Source organism: Thunnus maccoyii, chromosome 3 (assembly GCF_910596095.1).
Source record: "Thunnus maccoyii chromosome 3, fThuMac1.1, whole genome shotgun sequence".
NCBI lineage: Eukaryota > Metazoa > Chordata > Actinopteri > Scombriformes > Scombridae > Thunnus > Thunnus maccoyii.
Genome location: NC_056535.1, coordinates 14,503,213 through 14,520,632, shown reverse-complemented (window position 1 = coordinate 14,520,632; position 17,420 = coordinate 14,503,213). Strand labels below are relative to the sequence as shown.

Here is a 17,420-nt window from a genome sequence, read left to right as displayed (position 1 = left end):
AAATGTTGAATTATGAGCTCAGTTTTCCAACAGGTATATTATAGTTTTCTGATATCATACATAATCAAACAGACGTAAGTCAAAGTAAAATCAGGCTTATTTTTACATTTCTTGATAATGTTTGTATATTCAGTCTAATAAGAGCTCGTTAAACGCCTTCCCTGTCAAGCTTGTACAGCATTTTGCACCAGTAGGGCTGTTTGTTTCCATCTCTTTGTGTCATGATGTATTATGCAGACAAGGTGGCCACTTAGGGGACCGTTTGTCAGACACCAGCTGTGTTCTGACAGCAGGCTGTGTCTGTGTTCCCGAAAAAACTATCACCAACGTGCAACGCCAATGCTTTCTGGAACAATTTTAGCCTCCCTATTTTGTGATGGCTTTTAAAATCTTGTCTAAAATAACAACTTCTTATCATTATTACAGTTGCTCATCTTCACATTCTGTGCAGTGACTGTCAGATGAAACCTTTGCAGCTTTGATAGTAGATATGTGATGTGTTTCGAAATTCAGTTTCTAAAATGTACATCATTCTGCTGCAGGGGATTTAAAGGAATAGTTTGACACATTAAGGGATAAACTTATTCGCTGTCGGGAGTTAGAAGAGAAGCTCGACTTTATGTCTGTCTATTAAATATAGCTGGTTAGCTTAGCTTAGCAGGTAAAACCAAGTAGGTAGCACCTCTAAAGCTCACTAATTACCATGTTATATCTTATTTGTTTTTTTGTGTGAACAAAGTGTAAAAACAGTAAGTTGTGTTGGTCTCCTGCTGACGCTGAAGACTCTTGGAGGTCACTGCGCTCCACCAAAATAAACAGCATATAACGTGTTATTCAGTGATCTTTAGGTGGATTTTGTTGTCTTTGAACAGAGCCAGGCTAGCTTTTTCTCTCTCTGTTTCCAGTCTTTATGCTAAGCTAAGCTAACTGACTGCTGACTTTAGTTTCATATTTACTGTACAGACTTGACAGTGGTATCAACTTTCCTATCTAACCCTCAGTAAGGAAGTAAACAAGTGTTGAACTATTCCTTTAACTTATGTTCAAACTCATGACTACTCTTTCTGAGGCAGGGTAAGCTAATATTTGAGTATTTCTAGCAATGGCTGCTCTGCAAGTTTTCACATGCAATGTCACCTTTATATTCCTTAACATAACTTTGTTTTTTTTATAATGGATTTAAATACAAATGGAGAGATGGACCTATTCATGTGATTAAATTCTCGGACCTGTTTCCAGTGCTGAAACATCACAGATGGGGTGTATGTTTTTTTTTTTCCACTTTTTTTTCTTTTCTTTTTTAAATGTAGATGTTGAAGGACTTATTGTACAATTTAAGGACTGTCATGCAAATGCTGTTTAATAAAACACCACCAGTGCATATTGATTGAAATAAATCTTTGTCAGGAAACTGTAGGTGAAAAAATAATTGGCCATTATGCTTCAGATGTTAAAGATAGGTCTTCTAATGAGTGCCACAGCACAAGCGTGTCTTTGGTTCTCTGAAGGTTTTCCACCCTGGGCCTTGATCCCTCATTTTCTCCCATTGCTGCCTCTGCTGGAAGTGTCCAGGTGGAAAGAAGCAGATGGGAGAGCACTAACGAGTTGGAAAAACACTAGTTGCGATCCTCATTACCAAGACTTTTCTTGAGGGAAGACTAAAAACAGAAACTCGGTTGTAAATGAGTCGTACAGCAGTGGACTCGCTGCTTTCTCTGAACCATTTCTGGGTCATTGATTAAACGCTCCACTGTTCCACCACTTCTGCTTTCACTTTCTAGATCTGTGCTTTCCATTAGTTTGCTAAAGGTGATGAACACAAGAGCTGTACATTTTAAACATGGTGCTTTATTATTACAAACACAATACTTTGCCATATATTGCTTTATACAGTCTTGTAAATAGTGTGCTTTTCTATCAGTAAACTGAAAAAAACCACATGGATACTGAACTTGTTTTTACATTCAGAAGTTCTTTCCATGTTGAAACTGTCGTTAGGGTTCATTTCTTATGGTATAATGCTCATGATAACACAATCATTTTCATGCTTTCTTCAACAGCATATGAAGGGATAAGAGTCCTCTCTAAAGTGATCATACATATTGCTCATGCTTTGAGGACGTTTTGTATTCTCACCACCAGACACACGATGGATGACGTTATGCTACCACATGAGAAACATGAAATAATTAGAAACAACTACAACAAACATGCTGATGGAGGTAAGGCGGGTGAGGGCGGGAAGGTAATGAATCTGCATAAGAAAGGATGCTGATACACCGGGAGAAATAGCCGATAACTTCATGCACAGATTAATACCACTGTACACTTTGTGTAAGGTAAAATCAACAGACTGGCCATTTTTCTCTGAAGCACTGTCACAAAAATTATCATGCATCTGTGATAAAAGAGATGATGGAAAATATTCACGACCACAGTCAGGAGTCGCCGACGTTTTGATGATGCCTGTCAGGATTGTCAGTGTTAAAGGAGATATGCAAATGTTGACAGTTTTGGGGAAACAAAATATACAAAAAATCTGATTGACTCTTGCTTTTTAATTCTTAATTTGTTCTGAATTTTATTTGACTGTCGCAGTAACTGACAAAGTCTTGAGGGAAATTTAACCTAATTACTTAAAATACTATTACAATTAGTGATATCTCACATGGTTTATTGGCTAAATATGTCAAATGAGTTGGGATGATACCATGATAACTGTAGCACTCATGAACTGATGTACATGAATATACGCTCATTCTTCTCTCTGCTCAATGTGATTTTTGTGTAAAATCAAGTCTGTTTCTCCAAATTAAACCAACTAAATGCATGAAATAGGTACTATAAGCATCATAATTATGCAATGCATTAATAGATAGATCTTTAACTGAAGTATTATTGATGCAATAGCAGTTGTATTTTCAAAAAAAATGCTGTTTCATTACACAGCAGCTATTCATTTTTCTATTGCATATTATTGGACTTAATTTAAGACTAATTGTTGGAGTTGAGCTAATAAATGCTCGTGCCTGTTAACTGCAGGTGATGTAACAGACATTTGTGAAAAAATAATGAACAGTCACACTTGAGATTTTCTTTTACACAAACATCAACAGGTCAGAGGTTTAAGAGTAAGAGTTAACCAAAGCATGGGGCGAGGCTCTGAGAGAGCGAGAGAGGAGCTGGAAAAGTGAACGTGTGATGGCATGTCGGATGTCTCTTTTTGGTGTCTTTGTAGCAGCCGTGCAACATCAGCCCCACAGGGCTGAAGTGTTGAGGGGGAAGAGGGGTCAAAAGCTTTATACAAGTGGCTTGATTGTCACTTACACAAACATTTACTACACTTTGAAACAATGGGCCTTTTCACCTTTTTGTACATGTGAACATTGGTTAGGTTCTACCTTTGGTGCAGTTAATTCTCTCAGATTAATTTCTGGTTTGAACTTTATGTTTGTCCTTTGAACACATTAAAATAAGTGACTCCTAATAACTCAAATTAAACAAAATTGTTTCCAATGACTCAGATTTGCTAAGATATTGCTGTTAAGTGCATCTTTAAAAGGTTTCTTGTAACATGTTAGCTAATTACATCATTATGGCTTGGCTGTATTGATATAAACTAGAGATTTAAATTTGTTTGGTGCTAAAATACACTGTAGCTCTTAATTAAAGGAATAGTTTGACATTTTGAGAGACGCGCTTATTCGCTTTCTTTGCCAAGAGTTAGATGTCAACACTGCTCTCATGTCTTTATGCTTAATATGGAGGAGAGTGGTGTCAATCTTCTTGTCTAACTCCCAAAATGTTGAACTATTTCTTTAACTATTGTGATAAAACCATACAATACATAGTACAGGGAGTGGACACAATACCAGGAACACCTTACTGTCTTAAATATGAAACTAGTACAACACCTCCACAAATACTGCTTTAAAAATCACCTCAGGGTTGAATCCACAAAAACAGACCATGATAATCTTCACAAATGTAGTATTTATTGCAGGGCGGATGTCTTGGATTGTATCAGGTTTTACAGGTTTCATGATATTGTGTCCACCCCTTATATATTTATATATTGGGCAACTTGGGCAACAAGAGCCACAGGTGTCTGTCTGACTGTAGATTGTGCTGATCAGACTCTGCTCAGATTGTATCTGAAATCCCTAAAATACATGTGAGTACATGATTGTTTGCTTTAGCCTGCCTGGCCTGATAAATTGGCATGAATATAATTTTCTCAACAACTGTGCCAGCTTTTAGACATAAGGGAAGATCAAGCTGAAATATTTGAGGGGATTTCAAATATTATTCATCACAGCAAATATTGATTGACTTGCCACAGACATCCGTGGCTCTGTGTCAAAATAATCCTTATTAAAATATTTGTCCCTCTTAAATCCGTGGCTTTAGGTTTCAGCTATGCTCAGGAGGGAATTTGAGGCCCTCCTCACCCTTCCCATCTCCTCACCGCCGCCCCCACTCCCCTTCAGTCCCCACCTATACTGAGGACCAACAGGGCCCAGTCGTGATCAGCATGCCTATCAGTGGCAGGGTAAGTGCAGCGAGAGGTGAACCTATGCTGGGAGAGGAGCTGGGGCTGCACAGGTCGAACAGACTTCCCTGGAAGCGCATCTTCCTGGAGTCCTGCCTCAGCGTCTCCCAGATGGAGCTGACTTCCTCCTGACAGTCGGACAGCGCTGTGAGGGCACATGTGTGGAAAGCTTCCCAGTGGCTGTGGCAAACAAAGGATCATCAGATCAACACATGCGTCTGCCATTTTCCCTCAGAATTTCATCCCCTGCTACAGCATGCAGACGTGTGCACATACTGGCTGTTGCGGATTAATTTGCTTGCCAATAATCTATCACTCAGATGGCTACGGTGGCTTCAACTAAGTCAAACTGAGCTTTAATTACCATGGCAACTGAATCAGAGAGTGAAACAATATCACAGATGATATTGCAAGTGGGCAATTTCAACAGAAGGCTTATGTGTAAATCTTTGTCTTCAATACACTGTGTTGGGGTTGTAGAGTACGTGCAGTAACAATGACAAAAAAACGTCCCCGGAATTTCATTACTGCTGCAGCAAAGTCATAAATTATTTAGTACAATGGCTCAGTGTCTCAGCACCATTCATTTCTGTATTCTCCCTCTGAGATTGTGGCAGCGGCTCTTTTCCTCTCCAGTATTTTGTCATGATGCATATGTCATACTTTACATGTCTGTATTATTCTACTGAATCATGCATGATTTCATACAAATACAATATGACCTTATGCACAGTGTCTGTAGATCAATGGAGGTTTGAAGTTTCTCTTTGCCCTCTGTGGTCGAAAGTGAACTAATCTGCAGTCTTTTTCTGATTTCCAATAAAATCAAGCTCATAAAAAAATATGTTGGTATTAACGCATATGTCCAGCGCTCACAACAAATGGCTGCCGCATGCATACTTTCTCTTACTGATAAAGGTATTATCACCTGCACACAGCCGCAACTCCCCTCTCGCTGGTCACGTTCTCCTGATAGTTGTCCATGCTTTCTCCCAGCTCCAGGACACAATCAGAAAAGTCCTTATAAATGTTCTCACACTTCACATCTGCATCTGAGTCTCCTGACACAGTGAAGGACAGGAATACTGAACAAAAAAAAAAAAAAAAAGACACAGGTGAGGTGCTTAATTTTACCAAGCTTTACCAGTGTGTGATGTTTGGCCTGAAACTGTTTCTTTCAAATGAACAAGTTTGAAAGATAAAGCAGTAGCAACATCCCTGATAAATACAAAGTTATCAGATTCCTTTGTGGTTTTTCAGTTTTATAAAAGGTGCATCAGTCCTGTTTAGGACTACAGGCCATTTGGTAGATTCTGGTTCCTCTTCCTCTATATCTCCACACTCTGAGCTTTAAACACTGCTTATGCTCATGCAACTTCTGCACAATAATCCCATTCAGTGTCTGATTTGGTCTGTCATTTCCTAAACTTGTATAATCAGCAATGCAATGTAGAGATTTTGCAGTCCTGCTATCTGAACTTCACTTAATACAGATGTCAGTGGGTGGAAAGCTGTGAAGCAGATGTTACCATTAGTGCTCCTGACCACTGCAGCCCTCACAGATATATCTTTCTACACAGGCTCTGTTTAGCTGTTTGCAATTCAAATTGTAAAACTTGTTCTGTAAGAGAACTCAAATAAGAAAAGGATCTAATTTTTTATTTTTAAATATTGCATGTCAAGCTTGCACTCCATCCCCTTACTGTAACACCCAGTATCTCTCGTCGATGGGTGTACTCCAAGCTGTGGCCACAGTACAGGTCTCTTATCCATGCAACATCACTAATAACCATGATGAAACAGTGATGGAGATATATAAAGATGACAACAATCATAGCTGTAACATCTCTGATGCAGGTAGATAATACCATACAAGGCTGACAAAACCATCCCGAGTAGTCTGCAGCCTTAAAGGAAACCACGGAGGAGCGTGAGATGTCTTACCCAAGGCAAACGCAAGAATCCCTCCGATCTTCGTCGACATGAAAAATCCCATATCATCCCATTTCAAGCCAAGCGGAGCGCACGGGATCATGCAACCGAGGTAGATCGGGAATAAAGGCGGTGCGCTGACTCACGCGGGGCTGATTAGCTGCCCATTATTAATGTGTGTCGGTGTGTATCAGCGATTAAGCGGCGAAACACACACACATACACACACACACACTTGGTGGGTGTGTATGTACAGTCTTTTCTTTGCTCCGGCCGACTGCTGACGTTACCTGCCTCCCGGCGCGCGCTGAGCTCATCTTCCCCTCTCAGCACCGGACAGCTCTCACCTCCCCGAGGAGGAGGAACCACCACGCAACCCTGCTGCAACCTTCATACAACACAAGGAGCACTCTGAGGATGTCTTTTTTTTTAATCTCTCATGTCATCTCAGTAGGATCTCTACTTAATCCTACTATTCACGTGGTTGATGCAGTGCTGCACAAAGCAAAGGTTAGAAAACTTTTAACAATCACAAACTGACTTATTGATTGGTTAAACTTTTTTTCTAATAGTTTCCCATAAAAAGCTATAATTTGGCACTAATCATGAGGGAGAAAGAGACAATTAAGTTATGAGACTTATTTAAGACTGTTGTGTGAAGTTAAAAAGTCATATGAGCATAAGGAGGATTGTTGGAAAAGTTGCATGGGGGAAATAGGCAATAGATAAATGATTAAATGTGTTCCAATAAATAAATAACTAAAAAGGAGGAGCTGAAAAATAAAATGAAGAACTACTGAAAGATACAGTAGGGTCTAAGTGACCCTAACCAAAAGTCTAAGTGGTCTTAGACTTTTGGATCCCACTGTAAAGAGAAGAGTAAAAATATTTTTTAATTTATCTACTGACTGGAGGTAAATTGGAAAAGTGTAGTGCTCTATATTTCTCTTTACACTCCATTTTTATTATCTAACTAACTGCATTATTTATTGATGTTTTCACGTGTATATATATACTGTATTTGACTCATCTGATAAGCTTTTACTGGCTTTTATCAGCTTTGAGGCTCCATACAAAAGCAGTTGTCGATTTACAGAGGAATTTTCTTTTAATAACTGCTCCATTTAAACCCACATTTATTCATCATTTATGTTGCATCGTATGCTTGCCTTTGGATGAATTGCACATTTTTGCATGCAGACCTGCTGTGCACTGACTGAGAGGCTCTAGGTTACACTAGCTCAGCATTTATTTAGAATAAATTAATTGAGGTGTACCAATTGAAGACGGTCTCTTTTACTTAGTTGTATTTCTGTCAAGTGTCAAATACTTCCCAAATTTTCTTTGGAAATTATTAGGGATTTACAGACCTGTAGAATTAAGTGTTAACAAAAGTTTTGAAAAATCTGTGGCTAAAAACATAATTTCCTCAAGTGGCATCATCCATCGTTGTCATGTTATTGAAAATGTGTTCAGTAAATTACAACATCACTGCATGAAGCACAAACTGTTGAGACAATGACGAGATGAGAACTAGATAATATGATTAAGTTTCCAAGAGAAAAACTAACAACATACACAAACTTTGTTCACCCTTTTATTTTTTTTCCAAAAGGTGTTTTATCACAAATAATGGCAAACAATCCCAAAGACTGCACCATTTGCACCCATTAAAGAGTCTGAAATGCTCCACTGAGACTCAAAAACAGATTAATTAACCTGCAGAAACCTCCAGAGAACACTGTTTTAATTTTTGTTTAATGACTGCAGCTGCCATTGCCCCACTGCAATGATACCAAACCTTTAAGAAACCTCAGAACACTGAATGGTAGAAACATACTGTAATCAGTGTGAAACATTTTAATGGATTCCATCTATTTTTTGGTAACATAAGGTCTTTGCATGGTCCCTCACATACGGTACAGATAAGGCACAATGGTGTTTACATGACAGAGAGGAGGAGGATTTATCTCATTCAGCAGATGACATATGAATGTTTTGAAGTCCTAAAATCCATTTTATCCTAATAATGCAGATAACAAATAAAGTTATTTAATCTCAAATGCAATTATTATGACTTCACAGCATTCATATGGGCAGAACTGATGTATTAATTTCTCCTTTTTGGGGTCAGTTTGTACCACATTCCCATGTTGATTTCAAACACTTGGGTTTATCTTTAATTAACTTTCACACACGCACACACGCATACTGACAAAAAAATCCCTTTAAAAATGAACTCAGTTATTCAGTTATTTTAGTGTCTAAATGGTCCCTCTGATCAGAGCAGTAGAGTCCAGGATGCTCTATGGTAGTGATACGAGCGGAGCAGCAGGCTGAGATCCATACAAACATCTTTAACACTTTGCTTGGGCTGAAGATTGGACTCCAGAAATGTTGATCCATTGTGAATGGGGAACTGTGTTACTGTGGCGAGGAAATGGGCTTTGAAAGCCTGACGTACAGTATGATGATGGATGGAAACCGACAGTTTTATTGATCTACTCCAGCCGTCCTCTTGGTTCGCTTCCGTGGAGATGTTTTAGGGGACGCCTTGTCTGTAAGACAGGATGTAACGATCAGCTGTTTGTACAGTTTGTGTCACAGTAATATGAGCAAAAGATCACCTTTCACATTATGGAAAAAAGAAATAAATGAAAAGAATGTTGAGGCAAAGAGGAGATGAGGATTCTCTGTGTTATTACTTGTGAAAGTCAGGGATAAAAATGAACATACTCATGACATTGAGAGTCTCCTGAGGGATCCAGCTGATGTCCACATCGTTTACCCCAACAGTGCCCTTCTCTATTTTCACTGAGAGTCTCTTTTTCTGCAAAACACAAGTTAAACACATCTCATGTTTAATCCAATATCCTGCCTCAATCTCAATCTATCCCTTTTTAATGTTATCGGCTTTACATGTAAAAAATATTTTGTTACATTTACATTGGTAATAACTAAACAAAATTATTAAAAATACAACATCTGATTGAAGGTAAACACGTACCGTCCTTGAATCCAGGACCTGATACATTCCAAAGAGCATCAGGACCACCAGTCCAACCAGGAAGACGTACATGAACATCCTGCAGATAAAAGAAAATCAATTCTTTAATCAGTGAATAGAAATCACTAAAACAGTTCCACAGTTCCTTATTTTTGGCTTTACAATTTATTTAAATATCTCTAGCAACCAAGAATAGTTTTTAATCACTTGACTAGTTTAAGGGAGTGGTATGAAAACATTCTGCATTTAACTTACTAAATAATGTGAGCACATTATTGATTTTAGAGCACAAACAAACCATCAAAAACAGTCCTATTCAAGCAAATAGCTCATTTTAATCAAATGCACATTTTTAGCAAGAACTGTAAGTATAAAGACTAATGAAACATAACTGGTCCTTGATTTGAGATTTCTGGGTGGAAAACACTTTCTCTTGCTGGACTAATTTGCTGTTGACAGTTTCTGTGCCTCACACAAGCAGCAGCACAATTCTGACAACTAATCTCTTTGTGCCAATTTCACACCTCCTGTTACAGGCTCTTACATGTGCTACAATAGTTTGGGAAAGCTGGCATTGTGAGAGAGTTGGATTCTGGTATTATGTGGGAAAAATACTGAAATTTAAGCATTATTTAAATAGAGCTGAGATGCAGAAATAGGTTTACTTTTTGACTCATGTCATTAAGTATGTTTTCCACCTGCTACCTACAGTTAGCGTTCGGATTTAGTCATTTTGCTGCTTTAGCACTTAGCATGCACTCTCAAAACTAACTGCAGTAAAGTAATATAAATAGCAACATTTTCATTAACAGATATTTACATGATAGGATAAAACATAAACCCAGCAGTAGAAAGCCTTACGTTTCTCCATCCAGTCCTTCATCTTTCTCAGTGATGGTGACAGTCTGGTTGTAAATGGCAGTCTGGAACATGTTGCCCTGAAAAAAAGTTGAAAACAACCAGTAAGTAATTACCTTACGTAAACCAGCTCCTTAAAACTTTCAAGAACTTTCTTTGCTCCTTAAAATCAGAGGACTCAGCATTCTTCACATCCTTCGTTATCAGCATGAAAACAACAATCAAAGCTCAGCAGGCAGAATGACTGGAAGGTGCCAGTAGTAGTCCCAATTATACAAAAATGTAAAAAAAATACAGCTGTGAAGGCTTACATGGAGGCCAACTGCTTTGCTGAAAATGGCCTCTTCATGTATTAATTTTCATGAATCATCCAAAACTGTGGTGGGGTGTGAAAAACCTTCCCGTGGTGCATCTTGACAGTTACCGTCTAACATCATCACACTACATTTTATCTCTAAAAAGTCACCCTGAACAGACAACCAGCACCAACCACAAATAATGAAAAACTTTCTTACCTCTGTGTCAAGATAGTTGAGGAGGATAACAAGACCGAAGGGACGACCAGCCATGGGTTGAGCTGGGATGAAAGAGTACTCGAAGGAAGCCTGAGCCTGAGGCTGAACTACAGTGCTCAGGGGCAAAGCTGTGAACTACACAAACACATACATTGTTAAAATTAGACTTCTTAAACTAGGACATAGTTTATATTCTCCAGTTGTATTTTTTGTGTTAGGTGGCAGGACAGGCGGCAAAACTAACTCCTGTCTAGAAAAATGCTAAAAATCTAAGAGATTATATAAAATTGTAACAAAACATCACATTATTAGGCCTTAATTGTTTGAATATACCACAAATTAATATTTTAAAAGCCTCTATTTCATTCAGAGGGACATTAAAGCAAAAATATTATACAACCACATCATTAACTTTGAGACAGTTTGTGAAGAAATTTTTGATAAACTCAACAAATTCAACAAATTATTGCATTTTTAAATGACTTTGCTTTGCATCCAGCTACAGATGAGTTGAGAAGGTGAAGTGATGTTTGATGGTGGTTTTATTTAAGATCCTACTTACGTTCTGAATGTAAAACTGGAAGTCTTGGGGGTAACGGAAGGACGCCTCCAACGACTGAACGGTGAAATCCTGACTCCCCTTGTTGGTGAAACCCACCAGGAACCTCACGATTTCATTGGCAGGGAACTCTAAATTTATGATGGATGTGAATAAATATTAAATATAGTAAAAAAAATAATGCATGAGTTCTGAGATGCACCAACAAAACCACAGAGTTTTCTCATATTTCACCCCATAAAACAGAAGCAGCTCAGGATCTTGTATTCAATTTCATGCTTCCATTTTTGACACAATTTTTTCTTCCGTCAACAAATGTTATGAGTATTAATGCTGTAAAAGCGCAATGATTGAAAAAACAAAGCAAAAAGAAGCCAGACAAACCTTCTCCTGTCATGAAGATGATGGTTGTGTCGGCATCAGGGTGAGAAGTCATCAGTTTATCGGCAGCTTCGGAGTCATCGTCGTCTCCTTCCTGAAGATGAACATCACTTTGTAACTTAACCGTCTGTGTATATAATATATGGTTTTGCTTTGTGCACTGCTGTATGATAAAATATATATACCGAGGTTTGTATCTGATCCTCCTCAACAAGCACCTCTTCTTCATCTTCCTCTTCATCTACTGCAACATCCGGGTCAGTGTCCTCAGCAGAGTCTGGCTCTGCAGAGACGTGGCCTGTGAGGAGGCAAGAGAGCAGAGGTTGAAAGCTGTATCATGATATTGTGTTATATGATTAGATTATCGAGGATTGTAGGTATCATGATGGTGATGGAAAGTGTTTTTCTGGTCTTAAAAACTGTTTTTAAAGTGTATTTTCACAGCTAACAATCTTTGGACTGTTCTCAGTGAATGAAACAGACAATAAATGTCCATATTTGTTCACCAAATCCAGATTACTAATAATTTTCCTTCTTGAAATTGTTTTGTGTAAATATTTGGACAAATACCAATAATCATCCCTTAAATAATTCCACGTTGTATCAATATATGTCAGTATCAAGATATTTAATCAAAAATATGTATTTATTTTCTTGATATCACACTGCCCTAGGTGGTTATTTGAGAGGAAAGCCTCCTGTAGCAGTAAAAAAGTGTTATAACAATATGATTTAGCCTACTTTTTTATGTATACTGAATGTCTTTTCTTTCTGTTAGAAGTTTTATACATCAATCATAACTTTATCATTCAGAAAATAACTAATGCAAAAAGCAGAGAAAAAACAATGAGTGATGTAATTTAATCATGCAAAAGCTTTAAATTGATTTACCTGCTAGTACTTTTCACAGTCATTCAAATTCAGCTTAAAATGAATGGTTAGATTAAGTTTTTCCACACATTGTTGTTGTTGATTAATGTTTATTGTAGCCAGTCTGCAGCCTGAACAATATATTCCCCCTGTTGATGTGTGTAAGAAAAGCGGCCAAAGAGAAACACAAGTTACCATCTTATCTATGGTGACGTGTCCCAGCAAGAGGGAGCCGTTAACTGTTGTGCTGCTGCATCCAAAATGTATATAATGTTTGGCCTAAAACTCCCCTCTGAACCCCAGAAAAGTGAATCTTAACTTCACGTTAATTTACAAGTTATTTTTTTAGCGGCAGAAGCTGGAATTGACGATCGTTTTCATTCATTTCAGAGTATCGAGTCTGTCCCATATTTATGAATAAATCATGAATAAAACGTTTTTACATTCATGCTAGTAAAGCAGCCGTGAAGACAGACAACAGACTGAGTATAGCTCTATGACTATATGCCACGTCAATATGTTAGGCTGTCTTCTTTTTTAACTTTTTAATTTTGTAGAGGCGGAAGGATAAACCGAGTCAAACGCAGCATAAATGTGACTTACCGATGGATATCAATCCACAGGGGAAGGCCAAGAGGAACAGAAGCAGCAATTTTGATCCGAAATTGAACATTTTTGCAGACTTGAAGGCTGAAGTTAGTAACACATCAGCGTTCAGGAGCAGAGAGGACAGCAGTCGAGCAGGGGGCGGGATAAGAGGAGGTTAGACCCGCCTGTTGGATAAGGTTCCCGGCTGCGGCCTGTAGGAGAGGGGGCGCAACGTGAGCATCCAGTTAAACCCTCGGTTGTAATACCACCTCTGACCACAGTGTGTATTTCAATAGCAGAATGGCGCTGTCCGCATTTCCTCTCGTTGACTCCACGGGAAGTAAAGAGTGAAGAAGCAGCAAGTCAACGTTTACGACTGATTTCGCTGAAAACTTCAGCCAAAATTTGAGCTATTCGTGTCTTTTTATGTTTGTAGTGAACGAAACTCACAAGACTTTTCATTTTTCGAGCTGATATTTATCTGCTGGTCTTAAGTAAGTTTGTTCCAGACATTTAATTCAGCTGTTTTTCCGCTGTGGAACCGAGACAATGTTTTATCTCTGAATGCGATAACATTGGTAATATTAATCGGTAGTAACAACAATGAACAAAAACAAATGGACATACTGCTCTCTCCTGCATTTGTGAGTGACAGTCAACCACTGTAGCATTGTTGTCTCTAATCTTGTCAGACAGATAAACTGATTCAGATAAACAAAGCCACGCCAGACTTTGTCAGATAAACAGTACGTTAGACACAGATGTGCACGATGTAACTCAGTGAATAAATTAAAATGTCACTCAGTAATATTTGAAGTGCGAGTTATATAAATGACTTGTGTGGAAATTCTGCACCTTGTTGTCTGAGCTGTCTCCTTGAACTGGTCTCATCTTCAGTCCTTCAGTGCATCGGTGTAACATGGTGAGGTATGAAACTTTTACTGCTGTTGGTTCATAAACAGACAGTTTATGTTCATTATGTCACATTCAGTCGTACTGACTTCTGTCCCTCCAGCGTCTGCCCAGACTCTTCAGGTTCATCTCTCCTCTGGTCAGACCACGACCAGCTAGACTTTTTGTTTGCCATGTCTGTATTAACTTTGTGTATTCATCAGCATCATCAACATGTGCATAAGCCTTCATAAACCAATCATATTGGCTGTGTTATGTATGATTTGATTAAATGAATTGAATTATAAGCCCAATAAATGTCCTGAATCTATCTGTTGTCTGCCTTGATTAGTTGTGTGAATAACATTCAGTGATCTTTACACAGACTATATAGTGTTCATCAAAAATGACAAAGTTAAAAGAATTTTATGTATGAAAAGAAGAGAACCTAATAATATTTAATTATGATCATTGTCACTCTGGGCCAGGACATTGCTGAAACGAATTGTCAGTGTCATCTCAATGAGGCTTTCCAGGTTAAATAAAAGTTAAGTAAAAACAAATTAATTATAACAACAACAATAATATTAATATTAATGTCTTAAATGGTAAATGTCATAACTCTTTCATGGTCAGATGGCCTTTTATTCAAGTCAGAGCAGTACTCTACATTTTGCAGAACATAATTATACTGTGTGAGTGTTTGAAACTTTGGGAATGACCTGAAAAAGGGTCATTTGGATACATTTTTCATTAATTTTTTTCTATGGTTACTGTTATCAAAATTATATTTACACAGAACGCAGCGATGATGGTAAATTAAAATAAATCAACGACTACAAGAGTAAATATTTACATATTTATTGTACTGTAAATATGTAGCCTACTTCATTATTTTTCTTAAGTAATATGTTGAATACTTTACTCTAATGTTTTCTTTACACTGTGACAAAGGATCTGATTACGTCTTCCACCAGTGATCATTTTGCAACAGGAAATACCCAATATCAGCCTCACGTTAATAACATTAATAGACACCATTTCTTTCTGCCTCAGAAATAATGGTTCAGTCTCTGATTTGCTCTATCAGAGTTTAGAGAGTAGCTGAAACCACGAAGAAGAAAATTAGGACAGCAAAGGATGTTGATAAAGCAAAAGACCTCAAGATGTTGCTGTAGCTCATTTAGAGGAAATATATAATATATATGTATATAAAGTCAGATGAACATTGCAAGGAGCTGCACAGAACTGAACAAATGTTTGAGTCATCAGCTGAATATGGTTGAACCCCATGATTGCTGCTGGGAAATTTACTGGAACATTACCAATGCACAGTGGTTTGTGGAGCTTCACAATGGTTTTTGGTGAATGCACCAAACACTACTAATAGTGCCACACGGTACAATTTCTCTGCTGCTTCTGCTAAACTCACCACATTTAAATAAAATTATCGGACTGCTGCGTCCTTTGTGCACTGTCTCCTTTGATATTCCTTAAAAAAACTCACACATCCTGACTGCCTACTTGTAAAGAGTCATCTCTTTAAATAATTTTTGTTCCATCATCATACAAAGGTGGATGTGGTTTGATCTATATAGCTTTGTCTCCTTGCAGGAAACCACTCACCCAGAGTCAGTGTGTGGGATGTGTGAAAACAGACTTGAGAAATGGCTGGAAGACGTCAGATCTGAATTCACAATTATCTCAAATATGAGAATAGTGTATATGTGTAAGAAAAAAAAAATTAAAATATCTTATATAAAGGGATAAAACATTTTTCTGGTATTATCTTTTGTCAGTTGTTATACAAACTACACAATTTCAACTTTGTCCCTCTTTGTTGTCACAATGACTGCCCAGTACAACCAAATACAACTCTAATCTTTAAATATCCTTTACTAAAAGTGAGTATTGTGGCCTTATAGAAAAATAGTGATGAATAATAATGTTCTGCACCTGGATTAGAAGACAAGAAGAATTGGAAATCATGCAGGTCAATACTGCAGGAAAATCCAAATGATTGCTGAACATGGCAGACAGAATGCCGAAAGTGTGTGTAGCATATTTAAACAATGGCTTATTACACTCCACATTCATTGATTACCTCTGAGTGTGTTTACATTTGCACCAGCATCCCAGTTATGATCAGGTTTTTGAATACTGGGATACTGTGGCATGTAAAAATATATATTAAATTGATTTGACTTGATACGGTGAACTGGAAGTGAATGTTTGACTCTGCTAAGGTGAAGGAAGACTGTATTGTTGCTCCCATTTTCTAATGCTGGTGACAGATATATGGCTGGTGATCAGATGGAGAAGATAAATCCAGCAGAGCGGAAACAGAGCACAGTCCAGAAAACAAACTGAGTTCATCCTCAAATATTGAGAGGACTCAGAAATTAAAGAGATTTCATGGATGTGGAAAAGCCAAACATGTGGCTGCACCAACACATGATGAGAAACCTGGTTAATTAATTTAATTTGAGTAAAAGCCATGTTTTAATACGGTCCATGTAAACATTAAGCATCATGTCCTGAATATCATCAAAACCAAGGGCCTGTTTCACAAAAGCAATTTGCGAGTACTGCTTACAAAATCATGCCAGTGTACCATTTCATAAATGTTTGTCACCTGCAAATTGCTGATGAATTTGTATGTGCTACACTGCTCTTGCATCATTGTGCATGGGTCGTAAATATGGTGTTTTCTTTTGATTAGTTCAGTGTGTCAAAATTAATGCGAGAGGAAATGATCTCATTTTGCAAGTTGCAGCTTGCATGTTGCAAATTTGGTAAAAAAGGGGCCCTGGATAGTGTGCATGCAAAACAGTCATAAACAACAGTGTAATCTGGTCAAGCTAGTTCAATTATAGAGAAAAGGTTTGCTTCAGTTTTATGAGTTTTATGAAAAAAGGTGAGGTGAAGGTGTTATACTGATGATGGAATTTTTCTTCATATTTACTGGTTAGTCTCAATTTTACAGCTGTCTGGACTGGTGTATAAAGAGTTTTGGCTAATGAGTTCATGCTTCATTTTTATTGACATATGAATGTACCTGTTTACCATTTGCACAAAAGTGTTGATTTTGTTTTTCTTAGAAAAAAAAAGAAAAAATATGACAAATTAAGTAGATACTAATAACAGTCAAGTGTGACTACTACTCTTATAGATAACCACATAGATTTTATTGATAATTTAAGAAACAACTATTTGTTTTATCTTAATTAAAACTTTTTTCAGTGCCCATGTTCCTTAATATTGTCA

General features: G+C 37.6%; 2 protein-coding genes and 1 long non-coding RNA gene across 3 annotated transcripts; 1 reads left to right on the top strand and 2 right to left on the bottom strand.

The window, feature by feature from the left end:
- Positions 1-583: 583 nt before the first annotated feature.
- LOC121894209 (neuritin-like) lies at positions 584-6,828 on the bottom strand. The gene is made up of 3 exons (XM_042406636.1): positions 6,497-6,828; positions 5,481-5,637; positions 584-4,732 (listed from the first exon to the last, which is right to left on the bottom strand). The coding sequence occupies exons 1-3, from the start codon at positions 6,585-6,587 to the stop codon at positions 4,498-4,500; spliced, it is 483 nt and encodes a 160-aa protein (XP_042262570.1). The 5' UTR covers positions 6,588-6,828; the 3' UTR covers positions 584-4,497.
- A 1,240-nt stretch (positions 6,829-8,068) lies between these two features.
- Positions 8,069-13,464, bottom strand: LOC121894025 (translocon-associated protein subunit alpha-like). The gene is made up of 9 exons (XM_042406323.1): positions 13,278-13,464; positions 11,990-12,102; positions 11,808-11,898; positions 11,427-11,554; positions 10,865-10,999; positions 10,353-10,429; positions 9,492-9,570; positions 9,221-9,314; positions 8,069-9,042 (listed from the first exon to the last, which is right to left on the bottom strand). Exons 1-9 carry the CDS (start codon positions 13,345-13,347, stop codon positions 8,978-8,980), a joined length of 852 nt encoding a protein of 283 aa, XP_042262257.1. The 5' UTR covers positions 13,348-13,464; the 3' UTR covers positions 8,069-8,977.
- Positions 13,465-13,614: 150 nt separating this feature from the next.
- LOC121889209 lies at positions 13,615-14,461 on the top strand. The gene is made up of 2 exons (XR_006093465.1): positions 13,615-14,189; positions 14,278-14,461. It is a non-coding gene; the product is annotated as an uncharacterized LOC121889209 (long non-coding RNA).
- The last annotated feature ends 2,959 nt before the right edge of the window (positions 14,462-17,420 follow it).

Coding starts and splice junctions, on each gene's coding strand:
- LOC121894209 (XM_042406636.1), bottom strand. CDS start 6,587: ATGATCCCGTGCGCTCCGCTTGGCTTGAAATGGGATGATATGGGATTT. Junction 5,638..6,496: donor GATTCTTGCGTTTGCCTTGG/GTAAGACATCTC, acceptor TTTTTTGTTCAG/TATTCCTGTCCTTCACTGTG. Junction 4,733..5,480: donor GGAGTTGCGGCTGTGTGCAG/GTGATAATACCT, acceptor TGTTTGCCACAG/CCACTGGGAAGCTTTCCACA.
- LOC121894025 (XM_042406323.1), bottom strand. CDS start 13,347: ATGTTCAATTTCGGATCAAAATTGCTGCTTCTGTTCCTCTTGGCCTTC. Junction 11,555..11,807: donor CATCTTCATGACAGGAGAAG/GTTTGTCTGGCT, acceptor TCATAAATTTAG/AGTTCCCTGCCAATGAAATC. Junction 10,430..10,864: donor TCAACTATCTTGACACAGAG/GTAAGAAAGTTT, acceptor ACTTTTTTTCAG/GGCAACATGTTCCAGACTGC.